Source organism: Panthera pardus, unplaced genomic scaffold (assembly GCF_024362965.1).
Source record: "Panthera pardus isolate Hobbes unplaced genomic scaffold, ASM2436296v1 HiC_scaffold_15, whole genome shotgun sequence".
Classification (NCBI taxonomy): Eukaryota; Metazoa; Chordata; class Mammalia; order Carnivora; family Felidae; genus Panthera; species Panthera pardus.
In genome coordinates this window covers 88,593,154-88,617,236 of record NW_026526710.1, presented here as the reverse complement: position 1 = coordinate 88,617,236, position 24,083 = coordinate 88,593,154, and the positions used below count along the sequence as shown (strand labels likewise).

At 41.9% G+C, this 24,083-nt stretch overlaps 1 protein-coding gene across 6 annotated transcripts in view; it reads right to left on the bottom strand.

Annotated features, from left to right (window-relative positions):
• Nucleotides 1-366: 366 nt before the first annotated feature.
• ADNP2 (ADNP homeobox 2) overlaps nucleotides 367-24,083 on the bottom strand; it is a 31,827-nt gene continuing 8,110 nt past the window's right edge. For 4 of the 6 annotated variants that reach the window (XM_053902884.1, XM_053902885.1, XM_019423575.2 and 1 more), the window contains exons 2-4: nucleotides 23,950-24,070; nucleotides 9,760-9,849; nucleotides 367-5,129 (exon numbers count right to left, since the gene is read on the bottom strand). In XM_053902884.1, the coding sequence (XP_053758859.1) occupies nucleotides 1,854-5,129; nucleotides 9,760-9,849; nucleotides 23,950-24,057 (3,474 nt within the window). In that variant the 5' untranslated portion in view covers nucleotides 24,058-24,070 and the 3' untranslated portion in view covers nucleotides 367-1,853. Of the gene's footprint in view, nucleotides 5,130-5,805; nucleotides 7,331-9,759; nucleotides 9,850-23,949; nucleotides 24,071-24,083 lie in introns of those variants that run through there. The other 2 variants (XM_053902882.1, XM_019423577.2) reach the window with 2 other exon arrangements.

Sequence of the window (24,083 nt, the reverse complement as noted above, 5' to 3'; positions counted from 1 at the left end):
GAAACCCTGACTTACATCACTTAACAAAGGTGGGCCAGGTGCTCCCCTCACCGCCGCACACAGTAAACTGCTGCTGTCAGCACCTCCAGACTGGCCTCCACCACACGGACAGTCACCAGCACAGCCTCAGGACAGGCGAGTTCGACCCTACTTGACATCCGATTTGACGGTGGAGGCCAACATCACAGACACGTCAAGAGGATTTAGCCACATCTACCGTGGAGGCACTGGTAACTAGCTCTTTGGGGTTATCCTGACCTACTTTCACAGACAAGCAGTGTTTTTTAGCAAATAAATGTGGTATGTATTTCTACATTTAGATGATTACTAAGTCACAGTGACACATCTGTTAAAAGAATTAAACAGTTCTGTTTGCAGTGGTATAACAAATTTTAATTCAAAATAGACACTCTGAAACAATAGGTTAAAAAAAAAATAAACTTCAACAAGCTCTTTTTGGATTTACAACAGAGTACACCAACAATCACAGACCAGTTTCACAATCGCCTCAAAATGCACATTATAGCAATTACATGCAGGTATTCTACTTTTTAAAATCCATAGAGTAACATCGTCTTATTTCCCAGAGACCGTCATATCCTCTGAGTACGTCGGACAGGTGCCTCTGCTGTGTACCACCAGGAATACGATTTAAGGTCAAAACTGGCTGGTCTCCATTGCTGGCTCTGGTGCTTTTAGTTATTGTGTGTGTGGAAAAAAAACCCTGGAGGTTTAACTGTCCAAAGGACAGTAATACAGTGGAGTTCTTCAGCAATCCCCATCCCACTAACCCAGACAGCTGGGCTAGAGGAAAGCCCATCTCCCCAGAACAAGTACGTTTACCTCTAGAAAACTGTCAAAGATGTAACAGCAACACGGATACAGCTCTTGCTCTACTCATTTCGCTTTGTTCTCTGAAAACCTATGTCTACACTCTAGTTAGCTTCCACACTCAGGGGTAAAAATTTTATTCCTGAGTCACATGGTCCTTTCCTTTCACTGGTTTATGAAGAGTTAGATTGGGAGGAGAGTCTGAGTGTGTGTTCAGCGTTTATTCTAAAGGCACTAAAAATGTATTGTCTTACTTTTGAACGGGGAAATGACTTACCACCATATCAAAAAGGGGAGAAGTCCACACTAAAAAGGATTTCCGCACCTACAAAACTGCTTTATTTGAAAATAACTCTTAACGAGCTAAATAGCAAGCTTCAGGTTCAGTATATTTTTAACAAAGGAAAACATTTGGTTTTCTATGAGTTGTAATAAAAGACAGCAGCTAGGACAAACTTGAAAAAATGTAAATCAGAATCACAATCTAGAAAGCAAGTACCTTGAGAAGAAGAAACCAGCGTAAGTTAATGCAGTGCGTCCTGAGGGAAGCACACACGTCACAGGGGTGTGTACTCACTTCTGTCAGCCTCGGCGCTTACCATTTGCTGCTACACGTGAAGCTAACTGAGGGAGATCAATGCAGTTAATCAAGTATTCTGAAACAAGCTGAAATTTCCTTAAATGAAAACACAAACATACAGATTTCAGTTTTCATCCTACGATACTGACACTACTAGGAAACAAGACGTGCATGAAAGAGCCAAGGATTTAATTTACATGACAGGGAAGAACTAAAAATAATTGTTACAAAATCAAACTGCAGGAAACAATAAATCCGAAACAACTATTCACTTCTTTTATATAGAAGTCTTTCTGAGCACCTGAAATAAATCTAAAGAGCAGCATAAAGACCACTGAAATTGATTAGTTCAACATACAGTGAAGAAAATAACATTTTTTTAAATCTCAATTGAAAAAACTACTAAATATCTAGTACTTCAGATTTCCTATTTTTTTTTTTTTTACAAGTTTTGTGGCTCAAACTCAAAGTTCAACCTGTGTTTAACATTTTTAAGTTCAGACATATCAAAGCCTAAAAGCACAGAAGGCTTGTGATTTTTTATTGCTTTCATGCAAATGTATCTTCTTTTTCCAAAAAATGAAGCCACATCAATTTTCCACACCCACAAGAGTGAGGAAAGAAGTTCTATTTCCTTTTTACTAGGATATGGTCTCTTGTGGAAATAATCTCTAAGAAATTGCTTTTTTTCCTCGTAAGAACGGTCTTCATATTTTTTAGGATTTAATGCTAAAATCTGAAGGGCATCCTCACTAACGAGCGGTCCCTCTGTCCTGATTTCATTCCTTTGTCTTTTAAAAGGCACCGCACTCGTCACCTTTTCGGGAGCCGGGGCTGCGTCGGTGTTTATGACGAGGGGCCGCTCCTCCACGTCCCTCTGGTCTTCTGTCCCAAAGTGGCCATCGGGCAGCTTCCTCTTCACAGAAAAACTGGAGTCGTGGATCACCTCCCCATTCACCAAGAGCAGCTCGCTGTTCTCAATAAAACTAGGCTGGATCTGGAGGTCTGAGCTGCTGTCCTTTGGGGCACTCCTGCAGCGCAGCAGGTGGATGGCGATGGCTGCCAGGGTCATGTTGCCCGTGTAGACCCCACAGCAGTGGATGCACTTGAAGGCCGGAGACTTCAGGATGGTGTGGACCGTTGGCGTGATGTGGTGCCTCTCCTTCAAGTGCAGCTCGTACGCCTCCGTCGTCACAAAGGTGCCAAAGCAAAAGGGGCAAGTCAGAGCCTGTTTGCTGGGGCTCCCAGAGGCGCCCTCCGTCTGGGGCCTCACCTTTATATACACAGGCACCAGTGACTTGGAGTGTATCCCCGCCAGTATCGCCAAGTAGACTTCCCGCTCCCCAAGCTCCTCCTTTGGCAATATGGTAATGAAGTCAAGATGGGGAAACAGCAGGTTGCCATTAGCATCGATATCCAATTGAAAACCTTTGTTACTATAATCCACAGGTAACTTCTTCTTCCCTCGGTGCACAGTCCTACTGTGCTCCGAAAGACCTTTAATGTCATGAAAAGTGCACGGACAGAACAAGCACCCCAGGCCGTGCATGAGCAAGTGATGGATGAGCTCCTCCTCGGACACCAAGCACTTACAAGAGAGACAGCGAACGGTTTTCTCTCTCATCCACTTCAAAAACGGCGCACACGCTGCCAGCTTTTCAGGCTCCAGTTTTTCAGCAGATTTGGACTCACTATGCTTATGAGCCACTTCCATATGAACCTGGTAGACATTGGAAGGGAAGAGCTCATTACAGACCGGACAGGTTTTCCACTGCTTCGCCTGTTTGAGCGCCTGACTGGCCTCTGCCACAGATGGAGACGCCTGAACAAACATATTCTGAGTGGCATTCACCACCACGGGAGGAGAGGGCATGCTGGCCATGGAACTGGCCATCTGCGCAGCTGTGCCCGACTGCAGGAGCTGGATGGGCACCTGGGGTGGGGGCACAGCTGCGACACCTCCTGGAGGCACAGGCAAAGTGACAGATACGGGGGCAAGTGTGTACGTGGGAATCCCATTCACCTGTTTCCCTGTAGGTATCAGCTGTCTGAGAATAGAGCCTGACGTGAGGAAAGTGGTGTTCTGAGAAGCGCCAGGTCTAACTGGCTGACCTGCAGGCAGGATGTTGGTGCTCACAGGCTGATTCAGTTGCAGGACGCCAGGCCTCACTGGCTGGCCCACAGGGAGCACTCCTGACATGACAGGCTGGCTGAGCTGCAGAACACCAGAATTGATACCCTGGTTCACAGGGAGAACACCCGACGAGACCGTCTGGTTGGGAGAAAGGAGCCCCGGTGGGACGACCTGGCCTGCAGGCAGAACCCTCAGCGGGACCGTCTGGCCCGCAGACAGAACCCGCGAGGGGGCCGTCAGCCCAGCGGGGAGAACCCCCGATGGGGCCGTCTGGCCAATGGGGAGAACCCCTGACTGGACCATCTGGCCCGCAGGAAGCACCCCAGAAGTTGCCGTCTGTCCCGAAGGGATGACCCCGGCAGGGGTCATCTGGCCTGCAGGCAGGACCCCTGACGGGACTGTCCGACTCACAGAAATCACCCCTGGTGAGACAGCCTGAAGAACCCCGGGAGTGACGGACGGACTGACAGGAAGAACTCCAGGCCCAGCAGGTCTGTTTACTGAAAGAACTCCAGGCCCAACTGGTCTGTTTATGGGCCCGACCGGCTGGCTAAGGGATACAGCCCCCGGGCGGATGGTCTGGTTTAAGGGGAGGACACCAGTTGCAACAGACTTATTGATAGGTCCGACTGGCTGACTCAAGGGCAACACAGGAGGATTTGCAGACTGATTAAGCGGGACTCCATGAGAAAGAAAGACAGGCTGCGGGGCTGAGGGCGGCAGAGGGAGGTTGCTCTGGCCCACCGGCAGAGGACTGGAGACCAGGGTCACGTGGGACTGGGCAACAGCAGGCGGAGAGTGGGTGAGGCTTCCAGAAGTGCCTGAGGCCACAGTCACTGGCTGGACTGCGCCCTGCACTGGCTGCACGACGGTCTGGCTTTGGCTGTTCTGTGGCAAGGCAAGACGAAAGCAGGGAGATGTGGCTGCGATGCCCGGAGCTCCGCCGTTTGGGGGCACGGCCAAGGGTGCCGCTGGCTTTGGAGCAATGTGCATCTGCTTCAAAAGGCCGGGCTTCTTAATATGTTCTGAGATCACAGATCTGAGTTTATTTTCCAAATCCCTGTGTATATCTGAAGTCAAAATATGGTACATTAAAGCATCCTGGCTGCTGGCATTGGCGTTGCACTTTTTACAATAGTACTTGTCAGACGGTGGCATCTTCTCAGTAGAAAGACTTTCGTCGGTTTTCGGTTGCTCACCCGTTTCCTCAGTTCGCAGGCCAAAGTAGGAGTTAATTAAGTAGTGAAAATGGGCTACCAGCACATGCTTCTTCATACTGTAGTACAAAGTGTTTGAAAAGTTACATTTTAAACATGTAAAACTTATCACATCACTCCTAGAAGACTTAGGTTCACCTAAAATATTCACTGTGTAGTTCTGGACTTTCCGGACAGGTGCATGAAACATTCTGAAGTGCCTTCCCACAACTTTGGGTTGAGAGGAAAATACACAGTTTGGGCAAGGGATCACCAGCTCTTGATCAATTTCGTCTTCATGGTAGCGATGTAAATGATTTTTGAATGAAGTAAGCACTTTTGTAGAGTATTTACAGAGGCTACAACAGTATGGCTTTGTTCGATATCTCTGTTAAAAAAAAAAAGAAAGTCAAACATACTTCAATAAAAATACCAGACCCTACACCTTCTACAGTTCACAAGTATAGGATTCTTTTTCTTCTAATGTGCCAGATAATGTAACACTATCACCCCTCAGGGAATGGTGTTTTTCTGAGCCAGGGCAAGCTTTTTCTTAGAGGGCCAGAGAGTAAATACTGCCTCTATGCCAACTACTTGGTGCAGCCATCGTAACACAAAAGCGCCTGTAGATAATATGCAAGTCAATGAGCGTGGCTTTGTGCCAACAAAACTATACAGACACTAGTTCAAATTTCAAAGAACTTTCATATCACAAAACAGTATTCATTTTTCGCCTCAAACGTCTGAAAATGTAGCAGCGATTCCTAGCTGCAGACGGTGCTCACAGGACCTGGCCCATAGCACGTCACTCCCTGACCCCTTCCAGGCCATCTACTAAAACCTGAATCTCCTCACTCCAGTACAAGAAACTCAGTTCTCTGCTACAGAAAGTTAGTTTCTCCCTTTCTCCTCCCATTTCCCCTAGTTCCAATGTTGTTTATACTTCAAATTCTAAAACCTCTAGAATTTACCTGCAAATAACCTAACATGCAAATTGTTAAACCGTCATTACTGTTATTTCCCTCACTCCTAGAAAAGGTAGGAGCCAAATGGACAGTGCTTACAACACGCAAGTGTCCAATACGCTATGTGACAAGTCGTAAGGAAAGAGGCTGTTCCTCAAGAGCTACAACAATCCTGAACGAGTTCCAGGCCAGAACGCAGACCAACCACGCAGAACTTCTCTTCGGGGCAAACATAGGGGAATCCAACAGGCTTGGGGCATAAGAACAGGCATCTGTATAAGAGCAAGACAACGGAGCAATGCAATGTTCTAACATCCAAAAATTTGCTGGGTTTGTGAAGGTCTGACAGCCGTGAAGTCTTTGGTCTCGCAAGTCTCCAGACCCTAGAGGTGCTGAACCACAGAACACCTGGCCCTAGTGTCACTGAGGAGGAAGGTAAGACCTGGACCTTCACGCTGGGTCCCAGCATCGGCTGTAGGGGAGATCGGCTGTGTCGTAGATCTAAGACACGGATTCTTGCTGCCACAGCGGATCACCCCACCCTTCCTAAGCTTGTGTTCTCATGCCCCCACACACATTCTGTAGCTTCTGTCACCCTCTCTCTCCTATTTGTACAGGTTTCCCTCTTGTCACAAGTCAGAGAAGTCACCCAAACATGTTCAGCAGTGTGGAACTGCCTTCTCAGCAATTAGCAATATCCCAGGTTCTGCCATTCTGATAGCACGCAGAATAAACCTAAGGCAACAGCCAACCCCGGACCAAAAACTAAAAAAACAACCACCCGTATTTCACAGATTCACATTTTATTATCTCAGAAATCTGGATACACCTTACAACTAACAGTTCAACAGTACAACAAAGTTTAAGCATTGCTTTAGGTTTTTTTTATTAGTGGTTCGTTAAAAAATGGTGTGTCTCAGAACATAGTCAATAATTTTGTAATAACATTGTATGGTAACTGACTACACTTATTGTGGGGAGCACTGAGAAATGTATACAGTTGTTGAACCACTGTGTACATCTGAAACTAACATTATACATCAACTATACTTGACTAGTACAATTTTTTTAGCATTTTTAATTTTTATCTTTTATATATATATGTGTGTGTGTATATATACATATATGTATTTTATTTTAGAGAGAGAACACGCATACGTGCAAGCAGGGGGAGGGGCAGAAGGAGAGAAAGAGAGAATCTCAAGCAGGAGCCACACTCAGCTTGGAGCCTCACACAGGCTCAATCCCACAACCCCGCGATAATGACCTAAGCCAAAATAAAGAGTTGGACCCTCCACTGACAGCCACCCAGGTGCCCCTAGAATTTTTTATTTTTAAGTAACCTCCACACCCAATGTGGTGCTCAAACTTACAACCACGAGATCAAGAGCCTCATGGTCTACCAACTGAGGCAGCCAGGAGCCCCAATAATACATTTTTTAAATGGTGTGTTTTATACTTAATGAAATAGCATAGTGAAAAACCAGTTAATGAAAATTACAGTCAATGAAAGAGCCAAAAGAAATTACTAACAACTGCACGTTACTATACATTAATGTTGAACAGATCTTTGGATTAGGGAAAGATTTCTTAAATATGAAAACATAAACATAATCCATAAAAAAAAAACCAAAACTGATAAACTGGACTCCATCAAAGTAAGAAAGCTTTTGCTCCGTGAAAGACACTGTTGGGGTGCCTAGGTGGCTCAGTCAGTTAAGTGTCCGACTTTGGCTCAGGTCATGATCTCTCGGTTTGTGACTTCAAGCCCTGCGTCGGGCTCTGTGCTGACAGCTCAGAGCCTGGAGCCTACTTCAGATTCTGTGCCTCCCTCTCTTTCTGCCTCTCAAAAGTGGAAGGGAGGGAAGGAGGGAGGGAGGAAGGAAGGAAATGAAAGAAATACACTGTTTAAAATATAAAAAGACAAGCCACAGGCTAGGAGACAATATTTGCAAACCTCACACCTAATAAAGGACTTATATCCAGAATACATGTTGTAGACATGTTCAAGTCCCAATAAGAAAAAAATAACCCAAATTTTAGAAAATGGGTAAAAGACTTTTACACTACCGGAGGGCATCCAGCTGCCAAATATACACATGAAAAGATGCTCAACATCATTAGTCACTAGGTAAATGCAAATTAAAACCAGAAAAGGTACCACTACAACCCTACTAGAATGGAAAATAAGTGGATAAAACCATAAGCACCATAAATGAGACAGAATTGAGGCTAGCTTGCGTGCACAGTAACTAGACCCCCCCCCCCCCCCATCACAGAGGGAAAGCAAAATGGTATAGCCACTTTGGAAAACAGTGTGGCATCTGTCATAAAGATAAATATGTACTTCTTTATCATATACAATCCAGCAATCTCAAGCCTAGGCACTAGGCACTAGGCAAGAGAAATGAAAGTCTACGTTCCCATAACAGCCCCCTGCGGAAGCTCTGGGGTGAATACCACTGGGGAACACGGGGAGTGGAGACCTGGGCCCTACTGGCAACAGAGGAAGAAAAATGACCAAGGACAGATGCAGAGGACGGAGTGAGGCATCTAGGTGCTGGCAGAAACCCCTGCCCTGGACAGCGCACCGTCTCCCTGTCAGGCTGCTTCCTCAGGTCTTGCACTGAGCTCCGTCACGTGACGGGACCTTAGCACGTCTCTCTCCCCAAAACCCGAATGTCTAACAAATCTCTTTTTTCTGAGCCCCTGAAGACCTCACTGTAGCACAAGCCACAGAATCAATCCAGCATGACTGCACATTTCTGCCACCTTAGGAACAAACAGGAATAAGGCCCTGAGCTAGCAGACAGCACAGCCTCTGCCACACCAGGCTTTGGTGGCTTTTCTGAACATGGTGTCTAGTCAACAAATCCAAACACCACTATTTCATACGGATTTAACACGTTATGCCTGGGCTCTATTCACCCCAACAAAAACATACACACCTTGAGGAAAAAACCTAACTTGTACCTCTTTGTATTAGGCACTCAGAAAGTTTTACCTACTTTGTAGCAGGTTTCAAAAAGTGTTTCTTGATGAAAAGCATATAATTATATATTACAGTGCATGTTGCGTTACAGGATCTTCTGAGCATTTGGAAGACAGAAAATCAGTGAGATGTAAGAAAAGATTCATGAAGTCAAGGTCTTCAAAGCAAGGCGTATCTGAACAGCCATATGCTGTTCCAAGCAGGAGAATTACCAAGTCAAAGTGGTTTCAAGGCACCTTGTGTCTGATGGTAGAGAGGGAAGTGTTGGGTCAAGGAGGGCAGGAGACCAACAGGTGTGACACAAGACAGGCAGAAAAGTGGAACTGAGAACAGTTGACAACAGAAATGTTGATACAGAAAATTGTGACAGAACAATGATTGACTAGTGATAGGAAAAGTTTATTTAAAGTCAAAAGTCCTGGGGAGCCTGGGTGGCTCAGTCAGTTAAGTGTCCGACTTCAGCTCAGGTCATGATCTCGCGGTCTGTGGGTTGGAGCCCCGCACTGGGCTCTGTGCTGGGACAGGCTGAGCATGACAGTGAGGAAGATGCTAATGTTATCGATGGCTGGATAGTAGGAAAGGGTTTCCAGAAAACACTTTAATAAGGAGAATTTAGCTTGAATCTGCTTGGGTTTGGTCTCAAATTATTATAAATTGTATTCCTCAACTAAAAGATCCGTATTTTTAAATTGTAAGCTGTCAACTTTAAATTTCTGAAACCAGGATGTACTTTCATCACACATAATGTCATGGCATTTCTTTTTACTCAGAATAGTTAGAAACCAAGGCCCTTCTTATATGAGTAGCATCTTATGATCAAGGACAAATAACAGTTTCACTACATCACTTTTTCAACTTTATGTACAGAAACCTCTCAAAGCATCAATGATTCTATATTATAAAGCGTTTCACTTTCTCCTGCTCCTTCCCTGAGTGTTTCCATTTACGCCTCTCCCCCTCACTCATCAGCAATCCCAACACATGTGATATTCCTCAAAAGTAAACTGAAACTTACCCCCAGCTTCTGAGGAAACATAAAAATCAAATACAAAAATACATACCACTTTCTTTCCAGAAGGTTCCCAGAGAGAAATATCTCCCCATGATGTGTTAAAAAAGTACTTCTCTCCTGGATCAAAGCCTTTAAGGTCCTTTTAAAAAGGGAGAAAAAGAGAGACCATTAAGCAATTTCAGAAGATAAATAACCTGAAGGGATTACTTAGCACCTAAGAAATCCGCGTGGGAAAGTGAAATGAAAATGTAGCCCATGAGCAAACTGCAGCCATAAAGCACAAGAACAGAGGAAAAGGCTGAAATAATCCAATTAAATATTAAAGTCTTAACGATCTTTTGAAAAAAAATATTTTATTTTTTTAATTTACATCCAAGTTAGTTAGCACATAGTGCAGCAATGATTTCAGTAGATTCCTTAATGCCCCTCACCCATTTAGCCCATCACCCCTCCCACAACCCCTCCAGTAACCTGTTCGTTCTCCATATTTAAGAGTCTCTTATGTTTTGTCCCCTTCCGTTTTTAGTTTCCCTTCCCTTGTGTTCATCTGTTCTGTGTCTTAAAGTCCTCATATGAGTGAAGTCATATATTTGTTTTTTTCTGACTAATTTCGCTTAGCATAATACCCTCTAATTCCATCCACGTAGTTGCAAATGGCAAGATTCCATTCTTTTTGATTGCCGAGTAATACTCCATTGTGTATATATACCACATCTCTTTTATCCATTCATCCAGTGACAGACATTTGGGCTCTTTCCATACTTTGGCTACCGGTGATAGTGCTGCTGTAAACATTGGCATGCACGTGCCCCTTCGAAACAGCATACCTGTGTCCCTTGGATAAATACCTAGTAGTGCAATTGCTGGGTCACAGGGTGAAAAATTTTTTTAACATTTATTTTTGAGAGAGACAGAGAATGAGCAGGGAAGAGGCAGAGAGAGAGAGAGAGGAGACACAGAATCTGAAGCTGTCAGCACAGAGCTCTGAGCTGTCAGCACAGAGACTGAGTTGGGGCTCGAGCTCACAAACTGCAAGATTATGACTTCAGCCCAAGTTGGACGCTTAATCGACTGAGCCACCCAAACACCCCTAAAAATTAAAGTTTTAAATTGTAGTTAAAAACTATAGTTTTATAAGAAATAAACAGATGAGATTTCCCACTAATGATTTTTATTTTTTAAGTTTATTTTGAGACAGCACAAGCATGGGTGGGGCAGAGGGAGATGGGGAAGGAGGATCTCGAACTCATGAACCCTGAGATTATGACCTGAGCCGAAGTTGGACACTTAACCGACTGAGCCACCCAGGCGTCCCCCTGCCCCCATAATTTTCAAAAAAGAGAAGCTCCATAAGCAAACACGGTCTTCTGTCAGGGGTGAGCACTTGGGAGGCTCCTGGGAGAGTATCAAGTAGGAGCTCCAAGTGTGTGCCTGACCAAGGACACCAGAGTCAGTATGGGGAGGACAGTGTGGACAAGGGTGCAGCCAACACAACAGAAGGGGGTGAGGAGACGGAGGGAGGGATGGGGATAGTGAGAACTGGACAACCAGATGCAACAGTGTTCACACTGAATCCTGCGTCAGATAAACCAAATATAAAACGTATCTGGAGGAAAACTGGAGAAGTCAGAATGTGGACTAGGTATCAGATGAGAAAGACAAGCGTTAACAACACCGAAAGATGCAGGAAACTGAAAAAGCATGATCAGTAAGAGAATAAGAGCTCACTGTGGTAACGACTCTACTCACATAAGTGTTTGCACAAAGAAAGAGAAGGCTAAACAATAAGATGTCAGTAGCGGTAATCTCTGAATGGCAGAAATGTGGCATTTAAAATTTTATTTTCTAAAGAAAGGATTACCTCCATTTTCTAACTTTCCCAATTTACACTGCTGTTTTTACAATGATTAAAGATTATTTGTAATACAAAAAAGAATTAGTTAAGCCAGATAATAATATAATAGCTGTCTTCAAATGTACCTATGCTAATACACTGCTTACCAAGTCAATTCAGAACTAGAGAAAAGTGCAAATTCGTACAAAGATTTAAATTGGAAATAATGTATTCTGAGGTGATGACATATGTACAAGTAAAATGTATGACAACAATAACACAAAGGCTAGAATGGGAAATGAGAGCATAGTATTGATGTTTTTTTCGTTTAATCTTTATTTATTAAGTAATCTCTATACCCCATGTGGGACTAGAACTCACAACCCTGAGATCGAGTCACATTTTCTACCAACTGTGCCAGCCAGACACCCTTTGTAAGGTTCTTATATGTGGAGCAGTATTATATTAGAAGGTAAACAGGGGCGCCTGGGGGGCTCAGTTGCTTAGGCATCGGACTCTTGATTTCAGCTCAGGTCATGATCTCACAGTTCGTGAGTTCAAGCCTTGCATCAGGCTCCATGCTAACGGTGCGAAGCCTGGTTGGGATTCTCTGTCTCCCTCCCTCTCTGCCCCTCCCCTGCTTGTGCTCATGCTCGCATGCTCTCACTCTCTCTCAAAAACAAATAAATAAACTTAAAAAAAAAAAAAGGTAAACAAAAACATACAGCTAATAAGCCAATAATGGGAGATAAAATGGAATCATAAAAACTGTTCAATCCAAAACAAAGCAGAAGAATAAAAAAGGAAGCACAGAGAAGACAGTAAAAAGAAACAGTGACATGGGCAATTTGAACCCAACCATATCCATAACCACATTAAAGAACAAGAGCTGGAAACTTTTTCTAAAGTAAAAGCCAGATAACAAATATCTAGGGCTCTGCCAGCCATGCAGGCTCTCACACAACTACTCAGTGCCACCATCATACACAAAGGCAGCCATGAACACTAACAAGCATGGCTACGTTCCAAGACAGTTTATTTACAAAACAGACAGCAAGCCAGATTTGGCCCACGAAGCGTAGTTTGCCTACCCCTGGTCTAAATACTTAAATTAAGAGGCACAGAGTATCAGACTGGGTAAATAAAAACAAGATCCAATTAAATGCTATCTACACATTTTAAACGTTCATTTGAAACGTTGTTCTAAATGTTTATTTTTGAGAGAGAACAAGTGGGGGAGGGGCAGAGAGGGACGGAGACAGAGCATCTCCAGCAGACTTCGCACTGTCAGCAACAAGCCAACTTGGGGCTCAAAGTCAAACTCACAAACCAGGAGATCATGACCTGAGCCGAAATCAAGAGTCGTACACTTAACTGACTGAGCCACCAGGCGCCCCCAAAATTTCACTTTAAATACAAAGACAGACAGGTTAAAGGTAAAAAGATGGAAAGAGAGGTGTCATGCTATCACTAATCGAAAGAAAGCTGGAGGAATCACATTACCATCAAACAAAGCAGATTTCAGGGGGAGAAAAGAATATTAACATGGATAGAAGGTCACTTTGCAACAACAGGACAATTCATCAGCAGAACAAAGCAATCCTAAACGTGTATGTACTCAGAGAAAAGTACATGAGACAAAAACTGATTAAATTGAAAAGAGAAATAATCAAATCCAAAAATACAGTCGGAGATGTCAACACCCCCTCTTCTCTCAATGAGAGAATATAACAAATCCACAAAAATCAGGAAGGATAAGGATACACAGGACTGAACACAACCAACCACCTGACCACCTGACCAAACGCTAATAGAGCTCTCCAGCCAGTAACAGCAAATCCACATGAAACACTTACCAAGACAGAGCTTGTGCAGAGCCCTAAGTCTCAATAAATTTACAAGAATTAGAATAATTATAAAGTATATTCTCTAACCAAAGCAAAATTTAACAGAAATCTGTAACAAGAAATAATCTAGAAAATCCCCAAATTCTAGAAACTAAACACCCTTTTAATTCATGGATCAAAGAAGAAATCATGAACAAAATTAGACAGCATTTCAAAACTGAATGAACGTAGAAACACGGTAAATCAAATGTGAAGGATACTTCTGCAATGCTCTCAAGGTACATTTATGGTGTTAGGTACTAAGAAAACAAAGGCCTAAAAAACAAGATCACCACGGCTCCTACAGATAAGAAATCATATGAACAACTTTATGTCGATAAATAGGACAACTTAAGTTGAAATGGATAAATTCCTTGAAAAAAGACCACCAAAGCTGGTTCAAAAAAAAAAAAAAAAGGAGAAAGAGAAAGAGATGATACTTGATATCTAGTCAAGAAATTGAATTCAAAGTTAAAAACCTTCCCACAAATAAAACTCCAACTGCCGATGGCTTCATTGGGAATTCTAAGCATTTACAGAAAAAATATTATCAATTCTACACTAAGTTCTTAAAGAGGAAGAAACAATTCCCAGTTCATTCCACAAGGCCAGCATTACCCTGACACCAAAACCAGACAAAAGGTATTACAGACCATGTCACTCATGAACATAGATGGAAAAATCCTTAAGAAAAATTTTGCAAATCCATCCAACATATAAAAAGAACCAAGTGAGGCTCCTGGGTGGCTCAGGTCACGATCTCGCAGTTCGTGAGTTCTAGCCCCACATCGGACTCCCTGCAGACAGTGCGGAGCCTGCTTAGGATTCCTCCCCCCCCCCCAAAATAAATAAATAAACTTAAAAAATGGGGCTAACAATCACACTGCATGGTAACATAATGAACATTCTTACCGCTATTTTAAGCTTCATTTCAATTTTTTTTTTAATTCAATACCACCAAATGTTAAGGATACAACTGAAACCCTCACACACTATTTTTTTTTAATGTTTATTTATTTTTGAGACAGAGGGAGACAGAGCGCGAGTGGGGGAGGGGCAGAGAGAGAGGGAGACACAGAATCTGAAGCAGGCTCCAGGCTCTGAGCTGTCAGACCAGGCCCGATGCGGGGCTCAAACCCACGAACCGTGAGATCATGACCTGAGCCGAAGTCGGACACTTAACCAACTGAGCCACCCAGGTGCCCCCCTCACACACTATTATTAACAGGAGTGTGGAATCACACAACTACATAAAGGTCTGGCCGATTCCTATAAAACTAAACAAATAACCCCATAAACAGATGTCCACAAAAACACTTTTATAAGAACATTCATAAGAACCTTATTCACAATAACTAAAAACTAACAAGAGCCTAGGTGTCGAACGTCAGAAGGATCAATAAACTAATCCATCTAGGTAATGGAATACTGCAACCACACAAAACAATCTCTCACAGGAGCACACATAATTTCATTTACATAAAACTGTAGAATAGGCAAATCTAATCTATAGTACAAAATTTCAGAACAGTGGTAGTCAGTGGAGTGGGGCAGGGACTGACTGAAACAGGGCCAGAGGAAACTTTCTGGAGTGAAGGAATTGTCCTACATCTTGATGGAGACTCGTATTTCATGAAGATATGCACGTCACAAATCCTCATCTGAAGACACTTTAGTGCATTTCACAGCATATGAATTCCCCACCCCCCAAATGCTGTAACAAACACTAAACTCTAGTGACACGTAAGCTGAGTGTTAAGGGTAAAATGTACTGTTGCTGCAACATTCTTTGGAATGCATCAAAAAATAAGAATGATGGGCTAAAGACAAACACATAATTGTTTAATATATGGAATTATTCCTATATACATACAATTGTTTTACAGATGATGATTTTTATATATGCACACACACACACACACACATATATTAATTTTGTAGAATTTAGGTAGATGAGCTTTCACTGTACAGTCCTTTCAACATCTCTGTGGGTTTAAATTTTTCATAAGAAAATACTGGAAAAGAGGGGCACCTGGGTGGCTCAGTCGGTTAAGCGTCCGATTTCAGCTCAGGTCACGATCTCGCGGTCCGTGAGTTCAAGCCCCGCATCAGGCTCTGGGCTGACGGCTCAGAGCCTGGAGCCTGCTTCCGATTCTATGTCTCCCTCTCTCTCTGCCCCTCCCCCGTTCATGCTCTGTCTCTGTCTCAAAAATAAATAAACGTTAAAAAAAAATTTTTTTTAAAGAAAATACTGGAAAAGAAAGAAACAGCAATGTTTTGTCACAGGAGATAAGGGAGGAGAGTTTATTATTTTTTTAAATATTATTTATTGTCAAGTTGGCTTCCATCCAATACCCAGTGCTCATCCCAACAAGTGCCCTCCTCAATGCCCATCACCCACTTTCCCCTCTCCCCCACCCTGCATCAACCCTCAGTTTGTTCTCTGTATTTAAGAGTCTCTTATGGTTTGCCTCCCTCCCTCTGTAACTCTTTTTTTGCCCCTTCCCTTCCCCTCCCCCATGGTCTTCGGTTAAGTTTCTCAAGATCCACATATGAATGAAAACATATGGTATCTGTCTTTCTCTGACTATTTCACTTTAGCTTAATACCCTCCAGTTCCATCCACATTGCTGCAAATGGCAGGGTTTCATTCTTTCTCATTGCCGAGCAGTATTCCTTGTGTATATAAACCACATCTTCGGGGCGCCTGGGTGGCGCAGTCGGTTAAGCGTCCGACTTCAGCCAGGTCACGATCTCGCGGTCTGTGAGTTCGAGCCCCGCGTCAGGCTCTGGGCTGATGGCTCGGAGCCTGGAGCCTGTTTCCAATTCTGTGTGTCTCCCTCTCTCTCTGCCCCTCCCCCGTTCATGCTCTGTCTCTCTCTGTCCCAAAAATAAATAAAAAAACGTTGAAAAAAAAAATTAAAAAAAAACAAACAAACAAACAAAAAAACCACATCTTCTTTATCCATTCATCAGTTGATGGACATTTAGGCTCTTCCCATAATTTGGCTACTGTTGAAAGCACTGCTCTAAACATTGGGGTACATGTGCCCCTATGCATCAGCACTCCTGTATTCCTTGGGTAAATTCCTAGTAGTGTTATTGCTGGGTCAGAGGGTAGTTCTATTTTTAATTTTTTGAGGAACCTCCACACTGTTTTCCAGAGCGGCTACACCAGTTTGCATTCCCACCAACAGTGCAAGAGGGTTCCCGTTTCTCCACATCCTCACCAGCATCTGTTGTTTCTTGAGTTGTTAATTTTAGCCACTCTGACCCGAGTGAGGTGGTATCTCAGTGTGGCTTTGATTTGTATTTATGGGAGGAGAGTTTAAAGGAAGTGTTCTCCAATGCCAGGTGTGTGTGGGGGGGGGGGGGGGGGAGAGCTAGTAAGAAAGAAAAAACAATTATTAGGAAATAAATGGATACTAACAATATTCCAATATATTTTTATAGATAAGATATAGAAACAACAGGTTAATAAGCTCCTAAACATCTACTTATACATATATAGGTCTCTTAAAGATTGGTATAGGGGTGGGCTCACAACATGACAATCTGTAACACTGGTTTAAATGTCAATTTAATCCAAGACTTGACCCACAGAAATGGCTACTCTGAACACAACAGCACAAACTTGATGCAGTGAAGAACCAAGAATAAGTACCTAAATAAACAGAAAGACATTCAATGTTCATGGGTAGGGATACTGTCAAGATGTCAATACTACCCAAAGTGATCTACAACACAATCCTTATCGAAATTCCAAGTCTCTTTTGCATAAATGGAAACCCAACCTTCAAATTCATATGGAACTGCAAGGGAACCCAAATAGCCAAAACAATATAGGAAGGAAGGAAGGAAGGAAGGAAGGAAGGAAGGAAGGAAGGAAGGCAGGAATTGGAAGGCTCATACCTCCTGATTTCAAAACTTACCATAAAGCTACAGTAATGAACAGTATATGGGCACCCGGCTGGTTCAGTCTGTGGAGCATGATTCATGATCTCACGTAGCACCAGCATGAGGACAGACATACAGACCAATGGAACAGAACTGAAAGCCCAGAAATAAAACCCAAACATCCATGGCCAAATGATTTTGACAAAGATGCCAAGTCCATTCAACGAGGGAAAAACAGTCTCTTCGATAAATGGTGCCAGGATAATGAATTTCCACAGGCATAAGAATGAAGTTGGACTCCTACTTCACACCACATACAAAAATTAATTCACAATGAATCAATGATCTAAACAGAAAGAAATACAACAATAAACCTCTTAGAAGAAAACATATAAAAGAATCTTCATGACTGGATTTGGCAATGGATTCTCTGATACAACATAAAAAGCACCAGCAACAATAAAAAAAGAAAAAAAAAGAAAGAAACTGAACTTTATCAAAATTTAAAACTTTTGTGCATTGGAAGATACTATCAAGAAAGTAAAAAGAAACCTACAGAATGGGAGAAAGTATCTGCAGATCATATTTAATAAGAGTTTAACAACCAGGAGAAAGAACTGCAATTCAACAAGAGAAAGACAAATAATCCAATTGAAAACTGGGCAAAGGATTTAAACAGAAATCTCTAAAGAAGATCTACAAATGACTAGTGTCCGATTTCAGTTCAGGTCATGATCTCGCGGTTCGTGAGTTCAAGCCCCACATCAGGCTCACTGCTGTCAGCCTGTCTGTGTAGAGACCACTTCAGATCCTCTGTCCCCACCTCTCTGCCCCTCCCCTACTTGTGCTCTCCCAAAAATAAATTAAAAAAAAAAAAAAAGAAGAAGATATACAAATGGCCAAAAAGCACATGAAAGATGCTCACCCTTGTTAGCCACTAGAATGGTAAGGGAGGGAGAGAGAGAAAGGAATAGAAAAAGAGAGAAAGAGGACAAGGACGTGGATAAACTGGAAATCTCATACGCTGCTGGTAGGAATGTAAAAGGGTACAGCCTCTGTGGGAACAGTTTGGCAATTCCTCAAAAAGCTCAACATAAAATTATCACATGATCTAATAATTCTACTCCTAGGTATATACCCAAAAAACTGAAAACAGGGGCTCAAATAGATACTTGTAAGCCAAAGTTCACTGCAACGTCATTCACAACAGCTAACACATGGGACCAACCCAATGTCTACCAAGAGATGAACTGCTAAACAAAAAAGGTGTATTCACACAATGGATATGATTTAGCCATAAAAAGGACCAACATTTTGATACATGCTACAACATGGACTATGCTTAAAAACATTTACCTAAGTGAGATAAACCAGGCACAAAGGGACCAGTATTACAATTCCGCTTACATGACACATCTATAACAGGCAAACCCACGGAGATAGGGTAGATGAGAGGTCACCAGGGGCCGGGCTGGGGAGGACGGAGAGTTACTGTTTCATAATTAAAGTTTCTGTCTGAGGGGATGAAAATTTTGGAAACACAGTGGACCGTGAAACAACACAGGTTTGAACCATACAGGTCCACTTATACACACACTTTTTTCAATGAATATGCACATAGTACTGTAAATGTATTTTCTCATGATTTTTTTAACATTTTCTTTTCTCTAGCTTACTTTATTACAAGAACACAGTACATAATACATTCAACATACAACTGTTGGTGTTGACTTGTGATGTCAGTAAGGATTCTGGTCAACAGTGGACTATTAGTAGTTAAGTCTGGGGGGAGTCAAAAGTTATGCCCGGATTTGACCACGCAGAGGAAGGGAACTCAGTGCCCCCAACCCCCACAAAGGTCAGGAGTCAACTGCAGATACTGTGGATAGTTGCAAAACAGTGTAAATGTTATTAATACTGATGAAGTGTGTACGTAAAAGTGGGAAAAATGGCAAATTCTACGTTATATATGTTTTGCCATAATAAAAAACATCTTTAAATATCCTTGGAAGATTTAGGAGAAAAAAGAGGGCAAAATATTTCATTACTTACTTTACACGGATTATATGCTGAAATATTTTGAATATATTAGGTTAAGTAAACTAAATTATTAAATATAAAAAAAATCTGAGGTCTTAGAAAATACCAGTGAGAGCCAACTCCAAGGGCACAGGACTAGTGCAGCTGTATGGGACCCTGTGCTCAGAAAGGCCAGTGCTGGGGTTTAATGCTCTGTTGTCACCATCTTGAAATTGATAATTATTTTATCTTTGAATTTGTTTTGTAAAACCAAGTCTGATAGGACAATGGGGCACATGGTCCTACCTCCAATTTTCCTGGGGAAGAGTCTGTGCCTGCTCTCCACTCCTCATCCTGCAGTCATTCCCACTCTCATCAACACCACCTGGGGCAGTGACCAAGCTGTTAGGAAGTCCACATTCCATCATCACCTCCAGTGGGAGCCTGGCACAGACTCAGACAGGGGAGGGCTCAGGTGGGGACCTTGACCCCTGCCTGGATCCAGGTACCACAAGCACCCCAGCACAGAGGCTGCAACCCCTTGGGAGTTACTCACATGCCGTGGGTTGGGACAACAGGCCTATGGGCCAGCCCAAACCCACTTTTTTATTTTGTACACTGCCCTGTAAGTTACATCGCCAGCCCCTACTTTAACCAATCAAATGTTAACTTTCAAAAAAAAAATCAAGAGACTCCAATGAGTAGCAGGATTTAGATCTACTTTTAGAAAAGAAGATGAGGTTCTTGGAAAAGTCTATCTTCACTAAAGTTCATTTTTCTCATACAGGCTTTCAACAAGACTGTGTTGCCTAAAATCTGAAGTCCTAACTCTTGGGAAAGTACAGTCCCAGACACTCTGGAAATCAGAGAAGGTAGCATGACATCTCACTGAACTTGAAATGCTGGGTAAGGAAGAAGGAAGAATCATGACAGGTGTCCGTCCACTCCTTAGCTCCTCCAGTTTCCAATGCAGACTCTGCAAGCCTCACAGTTTTCCGCTAAATTCCCTTTGGCTCAAACTGGTCAGTGTTGGTTTCTATTGCTTGAAACCCAGATTCTAAATAGTATGGGGGATTAAGAATAAATGCATCTGACATGGAAAAGAATTATTAATATAAAATTCAGTGAAAGACAGAAACAAAGCCAGTATACTATCATATATAGGCTGATCACTCTCACTTAAATCTAGAAAAATACACAATGTTAACAACGGATATTTTGGGGTAATGGCTTATGAATGAGTCTTCTTTTCTTATCTATGTTTCTGCATATGTTTTCTAATTTTTCTAAACTGAACTTTACATTCCCTGAATCTTAAACAATTTTATAAAATATAGGACCAGCTACAAATTAAAAAACAAAAAACAAAAAAACTTCTCCCTCAAAAGAATTAGTAACATTTAACCCAACAGTTAATCTAAATGAATACTTGTAAGCCATTCAGATATCTCAATTTCACCTTATAAAGTATGTACATATCTGTATCCACATAATCAAGAAAGTAAACAAGTCTTGAACAAATTCAGATGACTAAACACATTCTTAGGCTGATGAAGGAAGCAAAAGTTAGTGTACTGTTCTACACAATGTCAAAAACAAAGGACACCAGGATGAAAATTTTAGTTGTTACTGGTGTTTTATCTAAGAATAAAACAAAACCAATTTTGGAACAGAACTCCATTTATAAACTGAATTCACATTCAAGGTCACGAAAGAGACATGACAGCCAAAGGCCTGACCCTAGACTAGGTCCATCATGGACAAGGAGGACATACTATAAAGGATCAGAGGATATAAAAATACCAGTTTGCTTCAGTTGATAACCATCCTGTGGTAATGTCAGACTATCCTTATTCTTCGAAAACACACATTTGAAGTACTACACACACACACACACACACACACACACACGAGCAAATGTTAAAGCAAACTGTGAATGACTGGTTAATTTGGCTTAAGTGTAATGTGTTCTTGAATTCACTCTGCTGGTTGGATGGGGGTTAATCAACTGGGTTGTGGTTCTAAATTCCATGTTCCTGGAATACCCTTTCTAATTCTTCCCACTGAGTAATCCTACCCATTCTTTAAAAATAAAGAAAACATTTGAAATCTCATCTCCATAAAGGCCACACTAGCCTCCCCAGCTAGAAGTGATCTTTCTGCCTATTTCTCACTATTACTGTTAACTATGTCTTTCGACTCCTACTAAACTGTCATCTCTCTAATAAAGGTGAGGATCCTGGTATCTTAATTCTCTATATTCCTTCACTGTAATAAGGACACTGAGGTCCAAAGATTAACTGATTTGCCCAAAGTCACATAACTAGCTAAGAGCCAAGATTAAAATAAAAAGCATCTCTTTATATCCCCCCAATGATCCAAAAACATTCTTAGTCTATTTACTGAAAGATGCTACTACCCTTCAGGGCCATTTTTTGAGCATCAACCACATGCCAGGCACCACTGTAGGAGGTTCCCACATGTTATCATTTGAAATATCCTGTGTCTGTATGTACACACTTGTGTTCTTAGCTTATATATTCTCCACAAATATTAAATACACATACTTAGTGCGATAAAGTGATTTACAAGAAAGTTATAAGAAATGATTAATAAGGTTATTCAGACGACCTAATATGGATTTCTCAGATAAATTTGGTCTTCATTCACAGTTCCTGAAAACGCTTACAAGCTGTAAAGGTGCAATGGTATTTTGTTATTAATGACAGCGACTGGTAGAACCATCCCCCATCCCCCACCCTCCCCACCCCCCACCAAAAAGTGCAGCTGGTTTCCAGGATGACCACCCCAGCTTCTGGGGAGGTGAGAGGGGCTGGAAGTTGGACAGACCAAAGACTTAATCAATCATGACTATAAAAATTTTATTTCTCTCTTCAGACAGCTTCCACACGTGGGAAACCAGAACACTTCTGTTATATGAGGGTGGGGGAACCCCCCTTACACACACACATTGTAATTGGGTATGCGAACTTTATTATTGTTTTTTTTAATTTTAGAGAAAGAGAGAGAGAGAATGGGGGAGAGGCAGAGGGAGAATTTTAAACAGGCTCCATGTTCAGTGCAGAGCCTGATGCAGGGCTCAATCCCACGACCCTGGGATCATGACCTGAGATGAAATGAACAGTTGGACATTCAACCAATGAGCCACCCAGGCACCCTGGAATTGGGTCTAGGAACTTTAAAAGACTTCTCTATTACTAATGGCCTATGTCTACTATCAGCCTTCTCAATCTTGTCTCCAAATAATCACCTTGCTTTCTTCCTCATGCATAAAACATGACTTATAAACACAGATGCAAAGAACTCTCGAGAATCCTCTTACTTTAAGACTGCCGCTGAGCAGTAGCATCTCCCCAAGAGCTTCGACTTCAGTATCTCCCCCATCCTTATATTTGCAGATGGACTTTCCGTCATAGTCTGTTATTAAAAGTATTGCTCTACATGGGTTTTTACTTTCATTCATTCGTTCAAAAAATATTTGTTAAAAATATATATATAGATATATGTGTGTATGTGTGTGTGTGTGTCTGTGTGCGCACACCAGATCACAATTTTGATCACCGTTATTACAGTGGATTACGAAACAAGGAGGTCCTTGTCTTCTTACATTTAAGTGGGGGAGACAGATAATAAATAACATCAGGTACTATGGGAGGTCTGAAGCAAAACAGAGCAGGTAACACAACAGAGAATAGAGGGGAAGGCAGCATTTGAGAACAAAGATCTCTCTGCGACAGTAATGTCTGAACAGAGAATTACCTGGAATCCTTCAGAAATTAGTATTTGCCTACTTGAGAGCAACAACCAGTTCTGGCCATAACAAGGATCCTGGTAATTAGTTTTACACCAACTTTTAATAAATAAAATCAACCTGGCTGAAAGTCTGAGATCTAACCCTTCTCAGGCCAATACTGTGACTCAAACTGTTGACGAGTTTGAAAACCAAAAAAACAAAGAGGACACAGTCTTATTTTGTTAGTTATGAATAAAACATGCATACAATTACCAATGGCTTCAAGGATACACACCAGACCTTAACGATATTTATTTCTTTACTACATATGCCAGCCATGTATTCTCAAGTTATAAGAAAGGAAAAAATTATATGAGAACACAATTTATCAGAGTATGTGACTGTGACTTTAATTTTTAAACTTTTGTTAAGACTGCACATAAATTCACAAATCAGAAAACCCCTATCGCATCATGTACAAATTCCCATCTGGTGATTACTCCAACAATAGCGGGAAATCAAGTTAGGGTCTTCTTTTGCTAAAATAACAAATAATTCAATACACTCCCTTCAAGGATCAAAAACCAATATATTTGATAACTAATGATGATAAAAAGGCCCACCTGAAAGTAACTTTAAAAACTTGAACAGCTTAAAGTAGCTCACTTTAAGTCAGAAAGACATAAAGAAGAACTAATGATGCTCTCACGCAGTCATTTGATTAGCAATTTCCATCTTGAAGAACCTTATCCATTCTTCAAAAACTCCCCGTTCAAATCTTGCCTCCATAAGCCAACCTCGTGCCTCTAGCATCACTGTCCTCTCTCCATCTGCCTCATGCACTCTTACCTTCAGCAACTCCTTGCAGCTGTCAAGCCCAATATCCACAAGAATGCCTTTCACCTTTCTTCGTACCTTCCTGATGTTGTCAAGATTTTCCACAGGAATTTGAAACATTTTTGAATCTTTCCTTAAAAAGAAAG